General features: G+C 45.9%; 1 protein-coding gene across 2 annotated transcripts in view; it reads left to right on the top strand.

Moving 5' to 3' along the window:
- MTMR11 (myotubularin related protein 11) overlaps positions 1 to 23,127 on the top strand; it is a 124,325-nt gene that overhangs the window by 15,108 nt on the left and 86,090 nt on the right. For both annotated transcript variants that reach the window (XM_069950988.1, XM_069950986.1), the window contains exon 2: positions 14,702 to 14,762. In XM_069950988.1, coding sequence (XP_069807089.1) covers positions 14,702 to 14,762 — 61 coding nt within the window. The remainder of the gene's footprint in view (positions 1 to 14,701; positions 14,763 to 23,127) is intronic.

The following is a 23,127-nucleotide window of genomic DNA, read 5'->3' as shown; positions in this document are numbered from 1 at the left end:
TTGCAACGAGTTATTTCTGCATGTAAGTCACCTGTATGCAGTACCTCTTGTCATGCTTACCATTCTATTGACCATGATGGAATTGCTCATGATTCTCCTTTCTTGATGATACCTATGCCAATTCTCTTTTGTACTGCATTTATATACATTTTTAATAAAACTGAGTTTAAAAAAAATATATACTGTTAAAAAAATAGATATATAAATAAATGTATATTTATATATATATATTTTTTTTTTAACAGTATATTTAATTGCACAATGATGGATTCGTCAGAATTAAATTATTGAACAACGAAACTGAATTTATTTAATCGAAAATGTGTTTTATTAATTAAATATTAATTAGTACAGGAAGCTCCATAAGCCGTTAATTCATATTGTCGGCAATAGAGCATTCTGTACTAATCATCACTTTACTTTAATGAAAACATCAAATGTTTCTTCTAATTATGTTATCACAATAGCATTATTAGAAGAAACATTTAGAATTATATGTGCGCTCAGCTGATTGGCTGATCGGCTCAGCGCACATATAATGAGCCGGTCCGCAGCACAGTGACTTCATTGTGCTGCGGACCAGCGAAGAGACAACATCGGGGTGAGTATAGAGCTCTCCCCACCCCCTCCCCAGCACTGCACCCCTCCCAGCAAGGAAGGGGGGTCACTTAACCCCTTCCTTGCTGGGATGGGTGCAGTCTGACATCAGTCTGGCCCCCAAGGGGTTAAGGGGAATGCAATACATCCTCCCTTAACCCCTTGGGGGCCAGACTGTAAGCAGCGATCTGTAAAGATGCTGCATACTGTAAGGAGCACAACACAGCTCACAATGATGGGTGTTGTGCTCCTGTTTGTGTGTTTTTTGTGTGTTTCTCCCTTTTTGTTTTTCAGATATCGGTATCCTGGGGATTACGTCGGATTCCGTGGACTACGTCGATGACCAGCGTTTTTTTATTTTTATTTTTTAATAAAATGGTCAATGAGGGGTGTGGGGGTGTTTTTATTTGAATAAAAAATTTTTTTAACTTGTGTCTTGTCTTTATTTCTTTACTTTATAGACTTAGTAGTGGAAGCCGTCTAATAGACAGAATCCATTACTAAGTTGGGGCCTAGTGTTAGCCGGTATAAAATGGCTAACACTAACCCCCTATTATTACCCCAGTACCCAATGCCACCAGGGGTACTGGGAAGAGCCGGGTGCCAGTGGTCCAGGAGCGTCAAAATTGGCGCTCCTGGACCGGGCGGCAGCAGGCTGGTAAGATTTAGGCTGGGGAGGGCCTAAACCAATGGCTCTTCCCACCCTGGTGTTACCAGGCTGCTGTCGTTTGGTTTTTAACCCGGCTGGTTATAAAAATAGGGGGGACCCTATGCGTTTTTTTTCTAAATAAATAAATAATAAAAAAAAACGCATAGAGTCCCCCCTATTTTTATAACCAGCCGGGTTAAAAACCAAACGACAGCAGCCTGGTAACACCAGGGTGGGAAGAGCCATTGGTTTAGGCCCTCCCCAGCCTAAATCTTACCAGCCTGCTGCCACCTGGTCCAGGAGCGCCAATTTTGACGCTTCGGGACCACTGGCACCCGGCTCTTCCCAGTACCCCTGGTGGCATTGGGTACTGGGGTAATAATAGGGGGTTAGTGTTAGCCATTTTATACGGGCTAACACTAGGCCCCAACTTAGTAATGGATTCCGTCTATTAGACGGCTTCCACTACTAAGTCTATAAAGTAAAGAAATAAAGACAAGACACAAGTTAAAAAAATTTTTTATTCAAATAAAAACACCCCCACACCCCTCATTGACCATTTTATTAAAAAATAAAAATAAAAAAACGCTGGTCATCTACGTAGTCCACGGAATCGGACGTAATCCCCAGGATACCGATATCTGAAAAACAAAAAGGGAGAAACACACAAAAAACACACAAACAGGAGCACAACACCCATCATTGTGAGCGGTGTTGTGCACCTTACAGTATGCAGCATCTTTACAGATCGCTGCTTACAGTCTGGCCCCCAAGGGGTTAAGGGAGGATGTATTGCATCCCCCTTAACCCCTTGGGGGCCAGACTGATGTCAGACTGCACCCATCCCAGCAAGGAAGGGGTTAACTGACCCCCCTTCCTTGCTGGGAGGGGTGCAGTGCTGGGGAGGGGGTGGGGAGAGTTCTATACTCACCCCGATGTGTCCTCTTCGCTGGTCCGCAGCACAATGAAGTCACTGTGCTGCGGACCCGCTAATTATATGTGCGCTGAGCCGATCAGCCAATCAGCTGAGCGCACATATAATTCTAAATGTTTCTTCTAATAATGCTATTGTGATAACATAATTAGAAGAAACATTTGATGTTTTAATTAAAGTAAAGTGATGATTAGTACAGAATGCTCTTTTGCCGACAATATGAATTAAAGTGTCACTGTCGTGAATTTTTTTTTTGCAGAAATCAATAGTCCAGGCGATTTTAAGAAACTTTGTAATTGGGTTTATTATCCGAAAAATGCATTTTTATCATGAAAAAGCAGTTTGAAGCTCTCCCCCTGTCTTCATTGTTCTCCTATGGAGAGAGCTAAAGAAAAGACCAAAACAGGACAACAAAGAGTTAAAGGACAACTCCGGCGAAAAATTTTTTTGGCTTATTTAACACACATTACAAAGTTATATAACTTTGTAATGTGGTTAAATACCCGGTCTGGCCCCCTTCCCCCACTTTCCGACCCCCGACCCCCCACCCCGGAAGTTAAAGAATATATACATTACCTATTACGGTCGTCACGGTCCTCTTCTCTGGTGTCGGGTGATGTCAGAGCTGGGGGCGGTCCGGGTCTTCTTCCTCCTCGACCTCTTCATTGAGAGTGAATGGGAGAGAAAAGGCTGCTGGTGCACATGCGCAAAAGTAGCTTTTTCATTGGCTGGAGCGCATCACATGGCTTCCAGCTTGCTCACCCCTGATTGGCTGAGCTTGCTGGAAGCCATGTGATGCGCTCCAGCCAATGAAAAGGCTGCCGGTGCGCAAGCGCGCTGGCAGCCTTTTCTCTCTCATGGACCCGGAAGAAGGAGACATCGCTGGACGGCGGACGCAGGTGACGGTGAGGCGGACGGCGGGCGAATGGAGTGGCGATCGTCACCGGAGGGATGGTGAGTATGGTGTCTGTGTGTGTCTGTGTTTTTTTTTTTTTGGGGGGTCCCGCCGGAGTTGTCCTTTAATCTACAAATCCCTCGGGATATCTCCTGTGACAGTCACCAGTGACCTGTCTGAGCTCGGATTACAGCTGTCACCCAGCTCCGTGCCTGTAATCCTCTGTTATCTGCTTTCTGCTGCCGGCTAACTCCCTCCTTCCTCCTCCCCCCTCCCCTCTCCCTAGAGCAGACAGGGTACGACTCCTGCAACAAGTCACAATTTTCAGATTTTTCAGAGTGGATGAAAAAGAGGAAGGAGGGGGGGACCTGGGAAAAGGCTTTTTACATGCAGATAATGGCAGATTTGGCTAATAAACCCAATTACAAAGTTTCTTAAAATCGCCTGGACTATTGATTTCTGCAAAAAAAAAAAAAACGACAGTGACTCTTTAACGGCTTATGGAGCTTCCTGTACTAATTAATATTTAATTAATAAAACACATTTTCGATGAAATAAATTCAGTTTCGTTGTTCAATAATTTAATTCTAACGAATCCATCATTGTGCAATTAAATATACTGTCAAAAAATAAATATATATAGAAATATACATTTATTTATATATCTATTTATTTTAACAGTATATTTAATTGCAAAATGATGGATTCGTTAGAATTAAATTATTGACCAACGAAAGGGACTTTATTACAAAGAAAATGTGTTTTATTAATTTAATATATTAACTATTAGAGGCATCGGCATTCGGCATCATTGCCGGCTATTTTTGAAGTACTCCGTACGGACCGCCTGTCAATCCACGGCCGCATGTCCAGCCACAAACAATGGTCTTGTTCATTTTTTACGGGTCCGTTTACGATCGGGCCGTAGATTCATACATAGTGTGCACTGTGCAGCCGTGTATCCTATACTTTCCAGCGTACGCATGAACCACCAAAAATACCGCCGCACAATTACAGCCGCACATACAGCCGCACAGTTACATAGTCTGAACCTGGCCTAAAAATGCACCCTGCAAATAACGTCGCGTGGTCTGCCATTTTGCGGTGGTTTAGGCCCAAGAGCCCTATGAATTCTGTCCAGCTCTACTGGGCTGCCGCTTCTAAGTCAGTCACCGATTCTGCTAGGCCCCGAAGCCGGACATTATTTCTCCGATTGCGGTTTTTCGCATCCTCCTGGCGCACTAACAGTTCCTCTATTTTCAAGGAGTTATATTGAATCACCGACTTCCATGTTTCAGTGTGATCAAGTTGTTCTGTTCACACCTAACTGCTCAGAAACACAATTGGGGAGTTTTATCAAACTGGTGTAAAGTAAAATTGTTTTAGTTGCCCCTAGCAACCAATCAGATTCCACCTTTCATTTTTCAAAGAATCTGTGAGGAATGAAAAGTGGAATCTGATTGGTTGCTAGTGGCAAATAGGACAACTCTACTTTACACCAGTTTGATAAGTCTTCCCCATTATTTTAGCCTAACAAATCTATTAAACCAGTTTCATAGGAATGATGTCCATCAAGTTGGGTAAAATTAGTCTTGAAGACAAGAAATGTGAAGGGCTTCTTCATTGTTATTGTTGTCCTAGAAACATGTTTGGGTGTGTTAGTGTAACTCATCTAGAATAACCTGGCAGTATCATATGACATTGAACAAGTGAAGGCTGAATGTAATAGGCTTGGTCTTATAGGAAGGTGATCAGGTGTTCACAAAGTACACTTTAAATATAGACCTACATTTCCCACATACTGTGCACAGCTACTAAAAGTGTGTCTTTTAGTGTTCACACATCTGTGCTATATTCTCTTATTTATTAATAATCATTTTGTACCATCTTTTTTTAATCGCCCTGTATTTTATTGTGTGCGGCAAAGGCATTGCTAGGATTTAAGAAAAAATACAAGGAAGATACAATTGTCCAAAATGTCTTGGTATGCTGAGGTATTAAGATTGCCCTTCAAAGTAACTAGGAGGGGTAGGCCATTCCCTAAAGGACAACTCCACAGCTTTATTCCTCCTCTACCAAGCCTTACAATTGGCACAATGCAGTCAAACAGGTATCTTTCGTCCCACATTTGCCAAACCCAGATTTCACCATCAAATTGCCAGATATAGAGTGACTCATCTTTCCACAGAACAAGTTCCCGCTAATCCAGTGGTGGCGTGGCTTACATCACTTCATATTCCCATACTTGGCATAGTACAGTTATTAAGTCAGCTATTGTGTGTTGGTTGTTTTTATGCACTATGCCCCTCACACTTGTGACCCCGTCCTCTAACTTTATATGGGTTGCGCTTCGTGGCTGTGGTTCCACCATTTAGTATTGCTACTCACAGTTGATCATAGTTCAAGTAGTGACGACATATCATGAACTGACTTGCAGTGAAGGCATCCTATTACAGCACAGTGCGAGAATGCAGTAAGCTCTTTAGAATGACCCATTGTCTCATAAATGTTACTAGGTGACTGCATTATTGGGTCCTTATTCACTATGGCAGTGATACTAAATACTTGTGGAGCCACTTGTTATGGCCGCCTTCTCCCTCTGGCCACCCCACTGCCTCTTGCAGCCTATGGTGGTGCTGCTGATCACTCTTCTTGTGAAATACTGTGTCCGATTGGCTCACCAGCTATCCAGTTCAGACCAGTCGCCTTCTCGTCCATCCCTTCCTCTTCCAAATCCTTTCTCTGTTTGTCCCCCTTACTTGCTGCCTTAAGAGCACTTACTGACACTGCTTGCCAATCCCCACCGCCATTACTTCTCTGAGACAGCAAAAGGTGACTCTTGGAGGAGTTCCTGGGAGGATCCCAGTGCCGAATCAGTAATCACCTTGGAAAACTGTGTGGTAGAAAACTGACTAGCCATGTTATCCAACAACCACATCAACTCCTGCTGTGGATTCAATAGTGGTGTAGTGTGTCCCCCTACTAACTGGGATCAGTGGCCAGGCATCCTATATGAGTTTTGTTCTTGTTCTCCCTCAGCAGCATGCGGCTCTGTTTCACCATAACAAGGTCCTCACCCTTATCACCATGCTCGCATCCTCCTTTTCCTCTAGTCTTGCCCATGTTTTGCGAGCAGAGTATACACAGTATACAAAGGTATGTACTCACTGACCAGCACCACTACACTGTACCACTATCAGACTGTTTACACAGTATAATACAGGCAGGGTTGGCTCCAGGTTTTTGTGGGCAGTTGGGAGACAGAGCCTTAGCGGGCCCCTCATCCATCCATCCACTATGCACAATCACTTGAGACACCACTAACATACACAAACACACACACACACACACACACACACACACACACACACATTATTGACACTAACTGACTGACACTGACATACAGCACTTCCATCTCAGTGTTCTGCCTCTTCCTCTCTGTCAGGCTACTTTCCTGACTGTAAAGGTTGAGGACCTTCGAGTCATGTGATCAGGTACTTCACCCTTTTCTCTCTCTGTGCAGGTCCTGCTCCGTCTCCTGTGTCTTCTCATGTTCAGCCCAGTCACCCAGCTCACTACAGTGAGCTGGTTGAACATTAGTACACCGGGCCTTTTTATCTCTATGGGCCCCTAGAGGCGATGTGGCATTTGCCTGGGTAAGCCCTGCGCTAACGCCGGCCCTAAATACAAGTACTATACCATATGGCAGATGCTTTTAAAATTATTTTTTTTTTTAAACACCGGGATAACACTCGTTCTAAAGAGAGCTTTTAGGCATTTGTATGTTGTGTGAACAATGTTTTGATCTGGATGGATACAAGGACAAATAGACCTAGCACTAGGCCCCTCAACACTGTCCCTGCCTTCTTGTTGGTCTTGCGCTAGGCCACAAGCGACAAATAGTTGGCGGTCCCTATGCTGGGTAAATGAAACACAGAGCAAGGTGAGATGGATAAAAAGAATAAAATAAAGAATGGTCAAGTAGATGCATAATGGTCAAACCGAAGATGGCAGAATGGTACAAGGAAAGCAGACAAAAATGGAGGTCAGAAGGACAGGAGAAGAGGTTAGAATTCCAAACAAGACAATCCAATATGAAAAGCCCGCTCTATCTACAAAAGGCAGAAGGTCCCAGAGCACAAGTGAACTTCTTATAAGATGTCAAAGTCCCGGTTCAGGGTGTGATTGACCCAGCCCATCTAGTCCACAAAGAACACTGACTGATAGGGAAGGAAATCCATCCATCACCACTCAGTCTAAACTATCTATAGCCCAGTGTAACAGGACAGAGTATACCCAGGTTTATAGTGTCTGCAGTCCAGAAATCCCCAGGGTTATAGTGGCCCAGGCTAGGTTATACCCTGGGTATATTTTGGCCTAGGCCATTTATACCCGGAGGATAAATTAGCCTAGGCAGATTCATACCCCTTAAAGAAACCCTGTACCCACAATCTCTACCCCCCCCCCCCCCAAACCACTTGTACCTTTGGATAGCTGCTTTTAATCCAAGATCTGTCTGCGGTCCGTTCGGCAGGTGATGCAGTTATTGTCATAAAAAATTACTTTTAAAATTGCAGCCCCGTTTCTCATTAGCAAAAAGTCACTTCAGTGTATCAGTCGATCAAAAAGTCACTTCAAGTCGATCAGTGTAAGGGAAAATTATCTGGAACAACAAATCGCTCAATAGTCGTACTGTGTATTGGAACCTTTAGACTAGCAATATATACAGCTAATGGTAAACACTGATAACAACATTAAAATGATCATGCTTTTTTCAAGATAAAATGCAAGTTCTGTGCTCACACAGGTGATAAATAGGAGAAATTGTTCTAGGGGCATTCCTAATGGTGAAGAGGGTGGGTAGGAGGGATGGAGGGGCGTTGTAATCCTAGGGTATGCATACTCTAGGCCACGCCAATTTGACACAGGGCTGCAAGTTTAAAAGTTGCTGTTTAGGTCAAAAACGCCATCACCTGCCGAACGGACCCCGGGACGCATCTTGGATTAAAAGCAGCTATCCGACGGTACAAGTGGTTTGGGGTGGTCAGATTGTGGGTACAGAGTCGCTTTAAGTATGGGACAGTGCCATGTACAGTCAGTACAATGTAAGCATTGTACTGTATTTTCCAACAAAAGAAAGCCGCTGTGTGCATGAGTATGATAAAAAAAACTTCACACTTTTCAACAAATTAGAGATAGTGTTGAGAAAACCAGTGAAGTGATAATATTATGGCCTCAAGGAATATAGTCTGGCCTAGGCTGTTTTACACCCCCAGGTATAGAGTTTATCCCACTGGGTATGCGGTGGCCTGGGCCAGACTATACCGTAGTTCGAAATTAGATGAGTATATTGTGGCTTCTAGGGGTTTAGTTTGGCCTAGGCTATTTTACACCCCAGGGTATAGTTTGGCCTCGGGCTGTTTATCCTACAGGGTATACTCTGGCCTGGGTCAAACTATATCCAGGTTTAATCTAGGAGGGGGTTAATTTGGCCTGCTACACCTGGACTAGGCTAGCAGAAGAAACAAGAGGGTTATGGGGGAACTTGTCAATCACCACACATTAAGTACTAAAATAGACCAGTTAAGACTGGTGCAAAGAAAACATTCATTTAGGGTACAAACCCACTTGCCGGATCTGCAGCGAGTCTCCTTGCTGCGTTTTTACAGCGAGACTCGCTGCAGATCCCAGCCCTATACTTTCATTAGCAGAGAAACTCGCAGCAGGGATGTACATCCCTGCTGCGATTTTGTCTGCAGCCCTCCCCATTAACCCCCTAGCCGCCGGACATTATACATTAGCGGGTCCCCGTTCCTGCTTGCTTCGGGGCTCCTGGTGTCTTCACGGCCAGCCCGGCCAATCAGTGCGCTGCGGCGGGGCATCGCACTGATTGGCCGGGCAGAACGTGCCGAGAGCCGCCGAAGCAAGCAGGAGCGGGGACCTGGTAATGTATATCCTGCCCGCCCCCCCTCCAGCCCTTATTGCCCCCGGCCGCATGATCGCCCCCCGCACCCCCCGGCCGTACGATAGCCCCCCGCAGCCCCGATCGCCGCCAGCCCCCGGCCGCATGATCGCCCCCGCACCCCCCGGCCTTACGATAGCCCCCCGCAGCCCCGATCGCCCCCGGCCGCATGATCGCCCCCCGCACCCCCCGGCCGTACGATAGCCCCCCGCAGCCCCGATCGGCCCCAGCCCCCGGCCGCATGATCGCCCCCCCGGACCCCCCGGCCGCATGATAGCCCCCCCGCAGCCCCCGGACGCACGGGCTGCGGGGGGAGATCGTGCGGCCGGGGGCGATCGGGGCTGCGGGGGGCGATCATACGGCCGGAGGGTGCGGGGGGCGATCATGCGGCCGGGGGCAATCGGGGCTGCAGGGGGGGCGGGCAGGATATACATTACCAGGTCCCCGCTCCTGCTTGCTTCGGCGGCTCCCGACACGTTCTGCCCGGCCAATCAGTGCGATGCCCCGCCGCAGTGCACTGATTGGCCGGGCTGGCCGTGAAGACACCAGGAGCCCCGAAGCAAGCAGGAATGGAGACCCGGTAATGTATAATGTCCGGCGGCTAGGGGGTTAATGGGGAGGGCTGCAGACAAAATCGCAGCAGGGATGTACATGGGATGCTAATGAAAGTATAGGGCTGGAATCTGCAGCAAATCTCGCTGCAAAAACGCAGCAAGGAGACTCGCTGCAGATCCGGCAAGTGGGTTTGTACCCTTAAGGCACTAAACAATAGCCAAAACGCCACAGTCTAGGCAGTGTTTTACAGGCAGAGGACCACAGATGCCAAATACACTTACAATAATGCACCAAGAAGGAGTTGTTGGATTTGAATAAAATTATATATGTGTAAATGTAATGACAATACATGTTTATGATTACAATATTCGAGTGAAAAGATCAAACTATACAATTGAAAAAAGACTCTACTGAGAAATTGTTGGACATAACAAACAAAATAACATTAATGCATATGTATAGAAACTACCCATCATCCATCCCCCCTTCCCTTCATTCATCTCCTCCTTGGTTGAACTTGATGGACATGTGTCTTTTTTCAACCATACTAATAATTATGTAATTATGGAGGCATGCAGGTTTTGCATGACATCCTACAACACATTTGCCCACAGATGTTGCAGCAGGGCAGGATTGAAGCTCTTACTACAACACCTCCATACGCTAACTCGTCACTGGATCCAAAACTAAACCTGGATTCCTTGATAAAGTGCCTTTTTTGTAGCCAACCAGATTTCTCATTCACAACACCACTGCAAATGAAGGTGACAGTGGCTGGCTTTCAATGGCAGGACATGTAATAAGCACTGTCACACTGAATTTCCTTCTACCAAGCATTTGGAACTACATGAAAGCAGTTCTATTCTGATGTGATGAGACTATGCCAGCTAGGAATTGATGAGCAGCCCTGTGAAGAGCCACTATGCCGTGGCCCGGGGTGCTAAGGTGGCAACAGTAAGTAGTACCGTCCGGGATGATCTTAAGTAACACCGGCCAGGTCACAGAACGGCTGGTGTTAGACTACGTGTGAACATGGTCTTTTGATGTAGCTGTGCATCAGCAAAGGTAAAATGTATCAGTCTCTGGATGTGAACATGTATGACAATATTCAAAGACACTAAGCAGAGATATTTTTAAAAAAGGTGAGGGAACTGAGAAAACAGTGCATTTATTGGAGATTTTTAGAAATTAGTCATGTTTTAGTGTGCATTTACACATAGCGAGTAAAATCCACTGTGAGTTTTGCAGCAAATTCGCCGTGATAGCCAGTGACCTTACAGTCTATGGCCTTGCATTCTCACAGCAGATTTTCATTCGAATGCAAGAATGTAGTGAAAGCCATATTTAACTAATTAGCTGCTGGTAAAAATAATAAACACCTCATGCTTACCTGCCCATGCGCTCATCGCGCACCAGCTTCAGTATCCAGGTTCCTGCTCATTGACAGCCATTCAGCCAGTCACTGGCTGTGGTGGGAAAGCTATGTGATTGGCTGAGCGGGCCGTCAGTGAGCAGGCACCCGGAGACTGAAACAGGAACTTGACGAGGGAGCACGGGAAGGATAAGTAGTTGCTGTTTAATAATTTTACCAGCAGCTAATTAGTTAAATATGGCTTTCAATCCATTCTTGCAGTGGGATGAAATCTGCTGTGAGAATGCAAGGCCGTAGACTGTTACCGAGTATTGTAGCGGGTTTGTTGCTCAACTGGCAGTGTAAAATACACTTTGAATCACTATGTGTGAATGTAACCTTAATGCAAAAAAAAAGAAAAGAAAATTAAAATGAAGACATAAAAGGCAGACTCAAATCAAGTTTTGAGTGGTATTGGTGCAGAGATGTGCCCTTAGGGACTGAATTACCTCTTTGGGCCCACTCTTAAATAAGATGAAGGAGATTGGTGGAAGAGGTGTATATCTGACATGAATGTTCTATATTCTGTAATATTTAGTGTGAGTGTTGGAGCAGGCACGAACCTAGCTGACCAAGACTGGAACCACTGACTACATTTCCGTCATTTTTATTTTTACATTTAGTTTCTGTGGACAGAGATCCCACAATGGGAGTTTTCACATTCCAGCAGAACAGAAAACACTTCTCAGTTCCAGAATATAAAGGCTTTAGTGAGTCATAGCACAGTTTTGGAAAGAACATGTACACATACTGTTCTGCCTGTGTTCAGAGAAGGAACTGCATATGTGACGACTAGATTACAACACCATAAGTATGACAGGAATAAAAAACGGGTGTTTGCGTTCTAGAGAAAATTACATACTTACAGGTACATACTTACTTACAGGTAGTTCTGTGCATCTACTGTATGCTTGTACATTTAGAGAATTGCTTAAATAGTCATTTAAATATTGATGAACATGAGCACTTCAAGCAGAACAGGCACACTGTAGTATGCCACAGGGACACCGATGACAACCTCCATACACATAATGTATGGATTGGATGGATTGGATGTATGTATGGATCTTGCTATTGTAGACAATAAGGTTTATTTTTTTCTTAGTCAGGTATGATTTTTATACACATTGCAAAAGGCAAAATAGGGAAAAAAAGACCAGAAAGAAGAAAGTGTGTGACATGAGAGAAGCTGTGCAAATGAAACGTCCAGAATTATCTGCTGTGTGTTTGTCAGTGTATGCTACAGGCTGAATCTGAAGAGCCATAGTTCCAGAGGTCCAGCAAGTAGGGTCTTGCATCACTGAGATTCAAGGGGTTGTCCAGCAAAAACCTTTTTCTTTCAAATCAACTGAGATCAGAAAGTTATATAGATTTGTAATTTACTTCTATTAAAAAAAATCAAGTCTTCCCATACTTATTAGCTCCTATATGTCATGCAGGAAATGTTGTTTTATTTTCAGTCTGACACTCTGCTCTCTGCTGACATCTCTGGCTGTGACAGGAAATCTGTAACATTTTTTTATGAACCCCCATAGAAAACCTCTCCTGCTCTGGACAGTTCCTGTCTCGGCCAGAGATGTCAGCAGAGAGCACTGTGTCAGACTGGAAATAAAACAACACGTCCTGCATGACATATATTAACTAAAAGGTGTGGGAAGACTTGATATTTTTTAATAGAAATAAATTACAAATCTATATAACATTCTGACATCATTTGATTTGAAATAAAAAGATTTCACTGGACAACCCCTTTAAGCCTTATTCATTTACAGAGAATTCATAAAATAGACTGCAAACAACTGCAGATCAACAAGATTACTCTTTGCACAGCCACTGTAAGACTTGCTTGTGCATCTGGCAAAACCAACGATCACTAGAAGATGATATGTAGCAGATAAAAATTTAATTGGCCGCACAAAAGATTCATTTGTTCGCCAGCTTGTTGCTGGTCATGGCTACACAGGCTGGTTATTGGTTATAAGTGTTCCTAGAAACACTTATTTGCAATTTGTACACCAGCTAGCCTTAGTGGCTATCATGCAGATGGTACCCTTGTCTAAGGATTTCAGCTGTGTTCACACCTATTGGACAGACTCCATACTCTGTGCTAAGTGTTGAGCAGTACAAGTGGCATAGGAACAAAACATACATGTGTACAGGCTTGAGGCATCTGACGTGTTTTTGTTATTCTGTGGCGGCTTGCTTGGCCAGTGATGTTAATTGTCGTGACGCCAGTGCTAGTCCAGCACACAGATGTGATGTTGAACCTGCTTTTTGTACGGCCGGTAGTATTCTACAAAATGGACGGTTACCTTCCAGGTTGTTGTGGGTCCCTTGGGCTCTTGTCATGGCAACCTGGAGTGGTAACTGACCCACCCGGATTGTGGGTAGCGTCACCTACAGAAAGGGGAACGATAACCCAAGGTGTGCAGTAGTGTGTGTATAGGTGCAAACATAGATAGGCAGAGTCCTGTGCATTCGGTATAAAAATAAAACAACTTTACTGAACAGTACACATTTTGCAGACAATATCTTGGTACATACTTGGATTTGTAACTTGGTGCTTGAGGTAGGTGCTTAAGAAGAGCAGAAGTATTTGTAGTGCTTTGTAGAAGGTAGAGAGAAAAGCAGAGGAGTTTGCCAGAGGAGCCCTGTGCCCAGTGTAGCCTTGTACTCTGACGGAACCTATGTAGATATCTCTGTAGTGAAGTGATACTCGTACACACGTTTAGACAACTGTCTTACCGCCTTCTGTCCCCTAGTGTTGTAGAACCTGTCCTAGGTGGGTAGCACGAGCCCCAGCTGTGGTTATCTGGGTGTAGCTAGGTGTCCAAGATTTCCAAGTTACCTGCACTGCGCAGTAGGATACATAGACCTTTATTTACCGGAAGCTTTGTCCTACTGAGATCAGCTCCTCTTGTATCAGTAGTCTGTCCTGCACTTTCTAGGGGTATTTCTTGGTGGCTACTCTCCTTTACTGGTGCTAAGCACTGCATAGTCTAAGTAGTAGTTGTTTAGAAAATCTCTTGGTCTCTAGCTGCATCTGTTCACACTCAGTATCTGGTCTAAACTGTACTGAACTGACTCACTTCCTCTCACACGGAGCTAACTCCTCCTACAGGGCTGTGAGTGAAGAGAATGGCTAGAGAAGATAGGTAGAGAATAAAGAGCACCTCCTAGTTGTCAGCACATAACACTTGGTACAAACAACTTTAACCCATTACTTCCTTCAGCTGTGCAAAAGTAATAGTAATACATATATAGAACAGTGACACCTAGTGGGGAATCTGTAAAATACCTCATCCACCACTTAAAGTGTACCGTATAACTTTCAAAATCTAAATCAACAGTACATGTGAAATAAAGCAAGTTTGCAATATACATTCATTATTTTTTTTGTTGTTGTTGTTATAATGCTGTAAAACAAAGCTGAACTTACCAGAAATCCAGGTGAAGTCTCCTGAAGGCAGATTTTTAGACGTGTGCTGTTGGAAAAAAAGAGACTTACCACAGGAATTCCGGCCAGTACAGAGTCACGGCTCAATGTAACGTATAGCGTATTTGGGGCATTGCTTGGTTGCTAAAGTGTAACTTTCCATTAAAAACAAAATTTTTACATAAAGATTATTTTGTTTGTATGTGGTGTACAAATATATCTATAGTGACAACCACTAAAATATCTTATCTTTACCCTGCAGGTCAGAAGCTCAAAGTCTCCAATAATAAACAGCCGTAACTTGGGCCTGAAATGCTTGCCAGGTAAGGAAGCAGAATTACTATGGCAACCCCAGCCAGTGCACAAATCCACAAACGTAGACTTCCTGTCCTGTCTCCCTCTGCTTGTGGTATCCTCAACCACATATTTGCATCCACTAAAGCTCATTTTATAGTCACAATTCTCCTTTTTTTTTTTAATATAACCAAAGCCATGTCTATCTTTCCTCTTTGTAGTCTCCTGCCTGTCCTGTCTGTCAGCAGTGGTTTCTGTTCAGTACTTAAAGTGGTTATCCAGGCAGAAGTTAAAAAAACAGAAGCATATAGCATTACTTACCTATCTATCCCAGTTTTGAAACTACCAAAAATCCATTTGTTTGGGCGTGTTTTTGTTCTGTATTATGTTTCTGTCCTTCCTGGTTGAGCAGTTCCCACAATGCAATGCTTTCCCTTAGCTGATCATCACAGTCCCCACCCATCACAATCAGTAAAATTAGTGAAGCACCTGCTTCCGGCCATTCAGAGATGGTGGATCACTCAGGGGATTGGTAAATCCAGCCAAGCCTCCGGTGAGATCATGCCCTGCCCCCTGTCTGCATCATCAGCCTGTCCTCAGCAAACACACACAATGTGAGACAGAAGCATGGAAGATTTTTCTCCTAAGGGGGATAGCATAAGGAGCAGGAGACAATGTGAATTGGCACAGGGGCCATTTTTTTCACTTCTTGGATTTCTATCAGCTACCAGTGTGGCAGAACCACACAGATACGGTAATACATTGTATAGACACATCTTTATAACTTTTAATATACTTTTAATAGGAAACAAGTTTTTCTTATCCGGAGTTCCCCTTTAACAGCCTAAAAATCTCTCCTGACAATGTCATAGCTCATTAAAGGAGTTATCCAATGAAAATATTTTTTGTTTTTTTCAAATCGACTGGTTTCAGAAAGTTATATAGATTTCCAATACTTATAGCCTTCCCCTACTTATCTGCTGTATGCCCTGCAGGAAATCATCTTTTCTTTCCAGTATGACACAGTGCTCTCTGCTGACATCTGTGTCTGAGACAGGAACTGTCTAGGGCAGGAAAGGTTTTCTATGGGGATTTGCTACTGCTCTTGACAGTTCCTGTCTTGAACAGAGATGGCAGCAGAGAGCACTGTGTCATACTGGAAAGAAAACATGATTTCCTGCAGGGCATTCAGCATTTGATAAGTATGGGAAGACTTGAGATTTTTTAATTGGAGTAAATCACAAATCTATATAATGTTCTAAAACCAGTTGATTTGAAAGTAAAATATTTTTGCTGGATAACCCCATAAGCTGATGTCCCTATGTCTGCCCCCTCTCCTCTGTCCCCTGCTGCTGTCACAGGGGAGAGAGGGGAGGGGGCAGAGCTCACGGCCGTGCGCCCACTTCACAGAGCCCCGATGGACACCAGAGAATTCTCCCTCTATGGTGGTCTCCTGGCTAACACTAATAGCCTTGACCCGCCAGGGTTGACACAGGCGCAGCTTCTGCGCCTGTGTTATCCTCGATGGTAAATTAACGTCACTACAGCCTCAGGGATAGGCTGCAGCGCCGTTAATTTACTGTGAAGAGGTGGAAGGGGGTTAACCAGTTGGACATGCATAGGACAGCTTTTCAGCCTAATGCTGACACCCAATCACAGACAGCATATTGAAAAATTTGCAAATACATGGCAAAAAATCATACCGGTGGAGTTTATGAGCGTGGTCCACCACCAGTTGTCTGAATGAATGGAACAAAATTGGTGACAGAACAGCAAAGAAAAAAAGAAAACAGCATACTGTATAAGCACAGCCCTATAAAAGTTGGTTGTGTCACTGGGAATACTACCCAAGTCCACGTCTGTATTAACTATGTTCTGCGGGACAGTATCATCACATCAATACCCGATTTATATAGTTTTACTTTGCTTTTACTAAATTGCTTTTACTAAACATTTTTTACAAAATAAAAAGAAATGACAGTTTTTCACCTCTAGCATCTACAGCGTTAAACTGCCAGCATCAGACAGAAATCTGATCCCAGCAGTGAGTGTCGATGGTAATATATAACCAGTACCTATCACATATGTAGCTTTTGGACAGCCTTACATGGATTACAAATTCCACCATACAACAAAATTTATTGCAACATGGGCGGTGGTTGTAATCCATGCGAGACTGTCATAAAACTACATATGTGATAGTTACTGGCTGCATATTAGCACTGACGCTCACTGGGATCAGATTTCTGTCCGATGCTGGCAGCTTAACACTGCTTAGGTCGGAATTTGTAACATTTGTAAAAAAAATATGTTACAACTTATTTAAAGTAGTATAAACAAAGCAAAACTATATAAATTGGGTATTGCTGTGTTCTGTATAGCGCAGAGCAGGGGATTACTAACTGCCAGTTAACAAAGGTATATACAGTATGTGGTAAAAAAACAATATTTTTATTCTTATGTATAAGAAGTGAATCCAGAGTAATGCTTTAATTGATGACTTGAACAAATTTGTGTGTTTACTTGCTAAGGGGGATAGCAGTCTAATTTGTATATGACTCTACTGACTGAAGTGACGCTCCCTACCTTCATCCACAGCACCATTTTCCTGAAATCCTGTGTTTTGCCAATATTTTAAATAAAGGAGAAGTCTGGCGGATTATAAAATCCAGCAGTCTGCAGAGGCAAGGGGGAAATGAATAACAAGTACTAACTTAGCTCTCCCTGTGGCTGCGGTGAGCAGCCAAGGGACCTCCGCCAGGTTCCGGGACCTCTGGAGCCGACATGTCACAACCTGGCTGATGGACTGGGGCGGGACGCTGCTCCAGTCACTGATTTGCTGAGTGGCCAGTCCATCAGCTAGGTCAGGCCTTTTCCCCTGAGTTGTAAAGTCATGACAACTCGGGGAAAATGCGTCCTGCCATTGACCGTGGGCATGGGGAGAGGTAAGTTAGTACTTGTAATCAGTTTCCCCTGCCCCTGCCAGCTGCTGAATTTTATAATCCGCCGGACTTCTCCAGTTTGTTGCACTACGGGCGGAACTACAACCCTTGGTGCGGCAATCCACATGCCAGCTTGCCTTTGCTTCATAAATATATATTCATCTGGTGCTCTGCATTGATGAGCGCCAGAGTGACATCACTGCAGAGCGTCGCCTCAGTATTAATGTTGGATTAATGGTGTATTGTTGCTGTTAATATCACTTTAATAATGTACCTTTTCGACAGTGTAATCTACTAACTGCTGTGCAGGGATGGGCTAGCTGGAAGCAACAGGGGAAACAGTAGCGCAGGTGTAGTAGACGGGCTCCCCAGCACCAGTCCGACACAGCTTGCTTCTCTGGCTCCCGGGTCACTGACGGTACTCAGCCAATCAGTGTGTTACTATAGCGACTTTGCACAGAGTTGTGTATGTGACCAATGATGCTAGCTCACTGCTAGTAACTTGCCAGTCACTCTATGCAAACAGCATAGCGTGCCGCTTAAATTTTTTGAAAGAACCAGAAGAAGAAGTACCATGAAACTTACAACATCTCAGGCAGGCAGGGGGGTGCGGAACATATTAACAATATCCGACAGCCGCCGGCCTCCTGCAGCTCCTTCTGCTGCACATACTGGGCTGGTCGTCTACTCAGCCAATCAGTGACTGGGGAGGGACATTGCTGCAGTCACTGACTGGCTGAGCGGGCAATCCATCAGCCACTACGTGACATTGCACCTATAGGAGACGTACACGGAACCCGGCCAAAATTACTTCCAGTGGCTGTGGGAGAGACCCAAGAGCTTCGCTAAGGGAGCACAGGGACTCGTAAGTAAACTTTTTAATTATGTTCTCGGGTGACAGGAGTGCTGGGGGATTATATGTTGTCCTTGAGCTGCTAAATAGGGAGGCCCACCTCCTGCCCAGGGGCCCACCAAAGGGGGATTCCCCTGCTCCCCTGTGGGCCAGTCCGAGACTGCCCGGGAACCAGAGAAGCAAGTCGGAGTGTAGGCAAGTAATGTATGAGGTCCGGCCGCTGATGAATTAAAAAGGCAGAGGGGCTTCATTCTTGTGGCGGATTTATAATCCGAAGCAAGAATGCAGAGGCCATAACTGTACGACATATTGCTGTCGAATTCACTGCCCATGCAGTACGTGTGAACGTAGCCTAATATATAGTTTTGTGGGGAACAATTCAGTATAACTTTTACTTTTAACCCCTTCCCCCAATATGACGTCCAGGGACGTCATGAAAAGCAGTGGCAGAATGCATCATGACGTCCCTGGACGTCATGCTTTCCCTGCCTCCCCCCTCTGTCCCTGGGTGAGATCGGGCAGCAGGAGGAGGCTGTGTCACACAGCCTCCTCCTGCTGCCACTGCCCGGAGGGGAGCCGCGCTCCCCCCCGGGCAGTTAACCCCATAAACGCCGCGGTCAATGCGACCGCAGCGTCTATGGGGAGATTCAGTGTCCCCCGCCGATCGGGCGGCGGGGGGAGGCTGCAGAACGCTGCCTCCCCCACCGCCACTAACAGTGTGTCCCCCGGCCCCCTCCCCTCGTCCTCCGATACCCGGATCGCCGCTACTACCTCTTTAGCGGCGACCCGCCGGTACCGGGCATTACCGGCGCCGCCGATAGCTTTCATCTCCCCCCACCGTGAATCCACGGTGGGGGGAGATGAAAAATGTCCCCTCAGACCCCAGATCAGCCCCCCGATCACCCTACCCGGGCGGCCATCAGATCCAAGATGGCCGCCCCCATCCCTGCGAACAAACGATGTTTGTTCGCAGGGATGGAAATGAATAAGTGATCAAAGCCCCATGCTCTCCGCCACCGGAGGTAGCGGAGAGCATGGGGCAGTGATCGGGGACCCCCCCGTGTGGTCCCGGAGCAGGCGATCGGCGGTATATACTATATACCGCCGATCGCCTGTTCCCAGTGCTGCCGGCACTTTTTATCCCCTGTCACCATAAATCATTGGTGACAGGGGATAAAAAGTGTCACCGTGCCCCCCCCCCAAGTCGCCCCCCACCCCCCCAGTCACCCCCGTCCCCCAGTCACCCCCCCCTTCCCCACATACGTTACCTGATCCACGGAGCTCCGTCCTCCTCGACGTCCAGGCTGATTCTGAAGTGCGCATGCGCTCCAGAAGCAGTTAGCTCTGAAAATTTTAAGTGACAGAGACCAATTTGGTCTCTGTCACTGAACTATGATTACTGTGATAGAAAATATCACAGTAATCATAGTAATACAGTGAAAATTAATGTATAAAGTACAAAAAGTGACAAACATACAAAAAAATAAAACACACACTTTTTATTATAGTAATAATTGCAGTTTACTCCCAGATTACCCCTAGCCCCCCCAAATTACCCGTAACCACCGCAGGTTGCCCATAACCGCCCCAGATTGCCCGTATCCACCCCAGATTGCCCGTAATCACCGCACGTTGCCTATAACCACCGCACGTTGCCCACAACCACCGCACATTGCCCATAACCACCGCACGTTGCCCATAACCACCGCACGTTGCCACTAACCACCGCACGTTGCCACTAACCACCGCACGTTGCCCATAACCACCGCACGTTGCCCATAACCACCGCACGTTGCCACTAACCACCGCACGTTGCCACTAACCACCGCACGTTGCCACTAACCACCGCACGTTGCCCATAACCACCGCACGTTGCCCATAACCACCGCACGTTGCCACTAACCACCGCACGTTGCCACTAACCACCGCACGTTGCCCATAACCACCGCATGTTGCCACTAACCACCGCACGTTGCCACTAACCACCGCACGTTGCCACTAACCACCGCATGTTGCCCATAACCACCGCACGCTGCCCATAACCACCGCACGCTGCCCATAACCACCGCACGCTGCCCATAACCACCGCACGTTGCCACTAACCACCGCACGCTGCCCATAACCACCGCACGTTGCCACTAACCACCGCACGTTGCCCATAACCACCGCACGTTGCCACTAACCACCGCACGTTGCCACTAACCACCGCACGTTGCCTATAACCACCGGACATTGCCTATAACCACCGCATGTTGCCTATAACCACCGCATGTTGCCCGTAACCACCGCACGTTGCCCATAACCACCGCACGTTGCCTGTAACCACCCCAAATTGCCAGTGAGCCCCTCCAGATGGTCCGTAATCAGCCCCGATTGCCCGTAACCCCGCATATTGCACGTAACCACCGCACGTTGCCTCTAACCACTGCACGTTGCCTCTAACTCACACACGTTGCCAGTGACCCCCTCCAGATTGCCGTAACCACCCAAAATTACATGTACCCACCCCTGATTACCTATAAGCACTTCCGTTTATCCGTAACCACCCCAGATTGTCTGTAACCACCCCATGTTGCCCGTAACCACCGCAGATTGTCTGTAACCCCCCCAGGTTGCCCCTAATCACATGTAATTCCCCCCAGATTGCCTCTGACCACCGCACGTTGCCTCTGACCACCGCACGTTGCCTCTGACCACCGCACGTTGCCCCCGACCACCGCACGTTGCCCCCGACCACCGCACGTTGCCCCCGACCACCGCACGTTGCTCCCGACCACCACACGTTGCCCCCGACCACCGCACGTTGCCCCCGACCACCGCACGTTGCCCCCGACCACCGCACGTTACAGGTTCCCATCCCAGATTACCTATAAGCACTTCAGTTTATCCGTAACCACCCCACGTTGCCCGTTACCACCCCTCGTTGCCCGTAACCACCGCAGGTTGCCCGTAACCACCGCAGATTATCCGTAACCACCCCACATTACCTGTAATCTCATTTTTTTTTTGTATTTTAGTAACTGCGCTATTCTAATAACCATTACTAGCTGCGGTTTTGCTCCAGCAAATTGGCGCTCCCTTCCTTCTGAGCCCCGCTGTGTGCCCATACAGTGGTTTATGCCCACATATGGGGTACCGTTGTACTCAGGAGAACCTGCGTTACAGATTTTGGGGTACATTTTTTCTCCCATTCCTCGTGAAATTGAGAAATTTTAAACTAAACGAACATATATTGGAAAAATTCGAGTTTTTCATTTTTACTGTCTTATTTTGAATACTTTCCTCTAATACCTGTGGGGTCAAACCGCTCACTGCACCCCAAGATGAATTCTTTGAACGGTGTACTTTCCTAAATGGGGTGACTTTTGGGGGGGTTCTCTTCTGCTGACACTACAGGGGCTCTGCAAACGCACCTGGCGATCAGAAACTTTTTCGGAAAAATCTGCACTGAAAATGCTAATTGGCGCTCCTTCCCTTCTGAGCCCGGCTGGGTGCCCATACAATGGTTTATGCCCACATATGGGGTACCGTTCTACTCAGGGGAACCTGCGTTACAGAGTTGGGCATGCAGCTTCTCTCCTGTTCCTCGTGAAATTGAGAAATTTCAAACTAAACAAACATATTATTGGAAAAATTCAAGTTTTTCAATTTTACTGTCTTATTTTGAATACTTTCCTCTAATACCTGTGGGGTCAAAATGGTCAACACACACCAAGATGAATTCTTTGAGGGGTGCACTTTCCAAAATGGGGTGACTTATGGGGGGGTTCTCTTCTGCGGACACTACAGGGACACTGCAAACGCACCTGGGGCTCAGAAACTTCTTCAGCAAAATCTGAACTGAAAATGCTAATTGGCGCTCCCTTCCTTCTGAGCCCTCCTGTGTGCCCATACAGTGGTTTATGCCCCCATATGGGGTACCGTTGTACTCAGGAGAACCTGCGTTACAAATTTTGGGGTGCGGATTCTCTCATGTTCCTTGTGAAATTGAGAAATTTTAAACTAAACGAACATATTATTGGAAAAATTCGAGTTTTTCATTTTTACTGTCTAATTTTAAATACTTTCCTCTAATACCTGTGGGGTCAAAATGGTCACCACACCCCAAGATGAATTCTTTGAGGGGTGTACTTTCCAAAATGGGGTGACTTTTGGGGGGGGGGTCCTCTTCTACGGACACTACAGGGGCTCTGCAAACGCACCTGGCGCTCAGAAACTTCTTCAGCAAAATCTGAACTGAAAATGCTAATTGGCGCTCCTTCCCTTCTGAGCCCCGCTGTGTGCCCATACAGTGGTTTATGCCCCCATATGGGGTACCGTTGTACTCAGGAGAACCTGCGTTACAAATTTTGGGGTGCGGATTCTCTCATGTTCCTTGTGAAATTGAGAAATTAAAACTAAACGAACATATTATTGGAAAAATTCGAGTTTTTCATTTTTACTGTCTAATTTCAAATACTTTGCTCTAATACCTGTGGGGTCAAAATGGTCACCACACCCCAAGATGAATTCTTTGAGGGGTGTACTTTCCAAAATGGGGTGACTTTTGGGGGGGTTCTCTTCTACGGGCACTACAGGGGCGCTGCAAACGCACCTGGC

The sequence above is a fragment of the Dendropsophus ebraccatus genome, chromosome 13, assembly GCF_027789765.1.
Source record: "Dendropsophus ebraccatus isolate aDenEbr1 chromosome 13, aDenEbr1.pat, whole genome shotgun sequence".
Lineage (NCBI taxonomy): Eukaryota > Metazoa > Chordata > Amphibia > Anura > Hylidae > Dendropsophus > Dendropsophus ebraccatus.
Note: the sequence above shows the minus strand (reverse complement) of the source record. Positions and strands in the feature narration are given on the sequence as shown.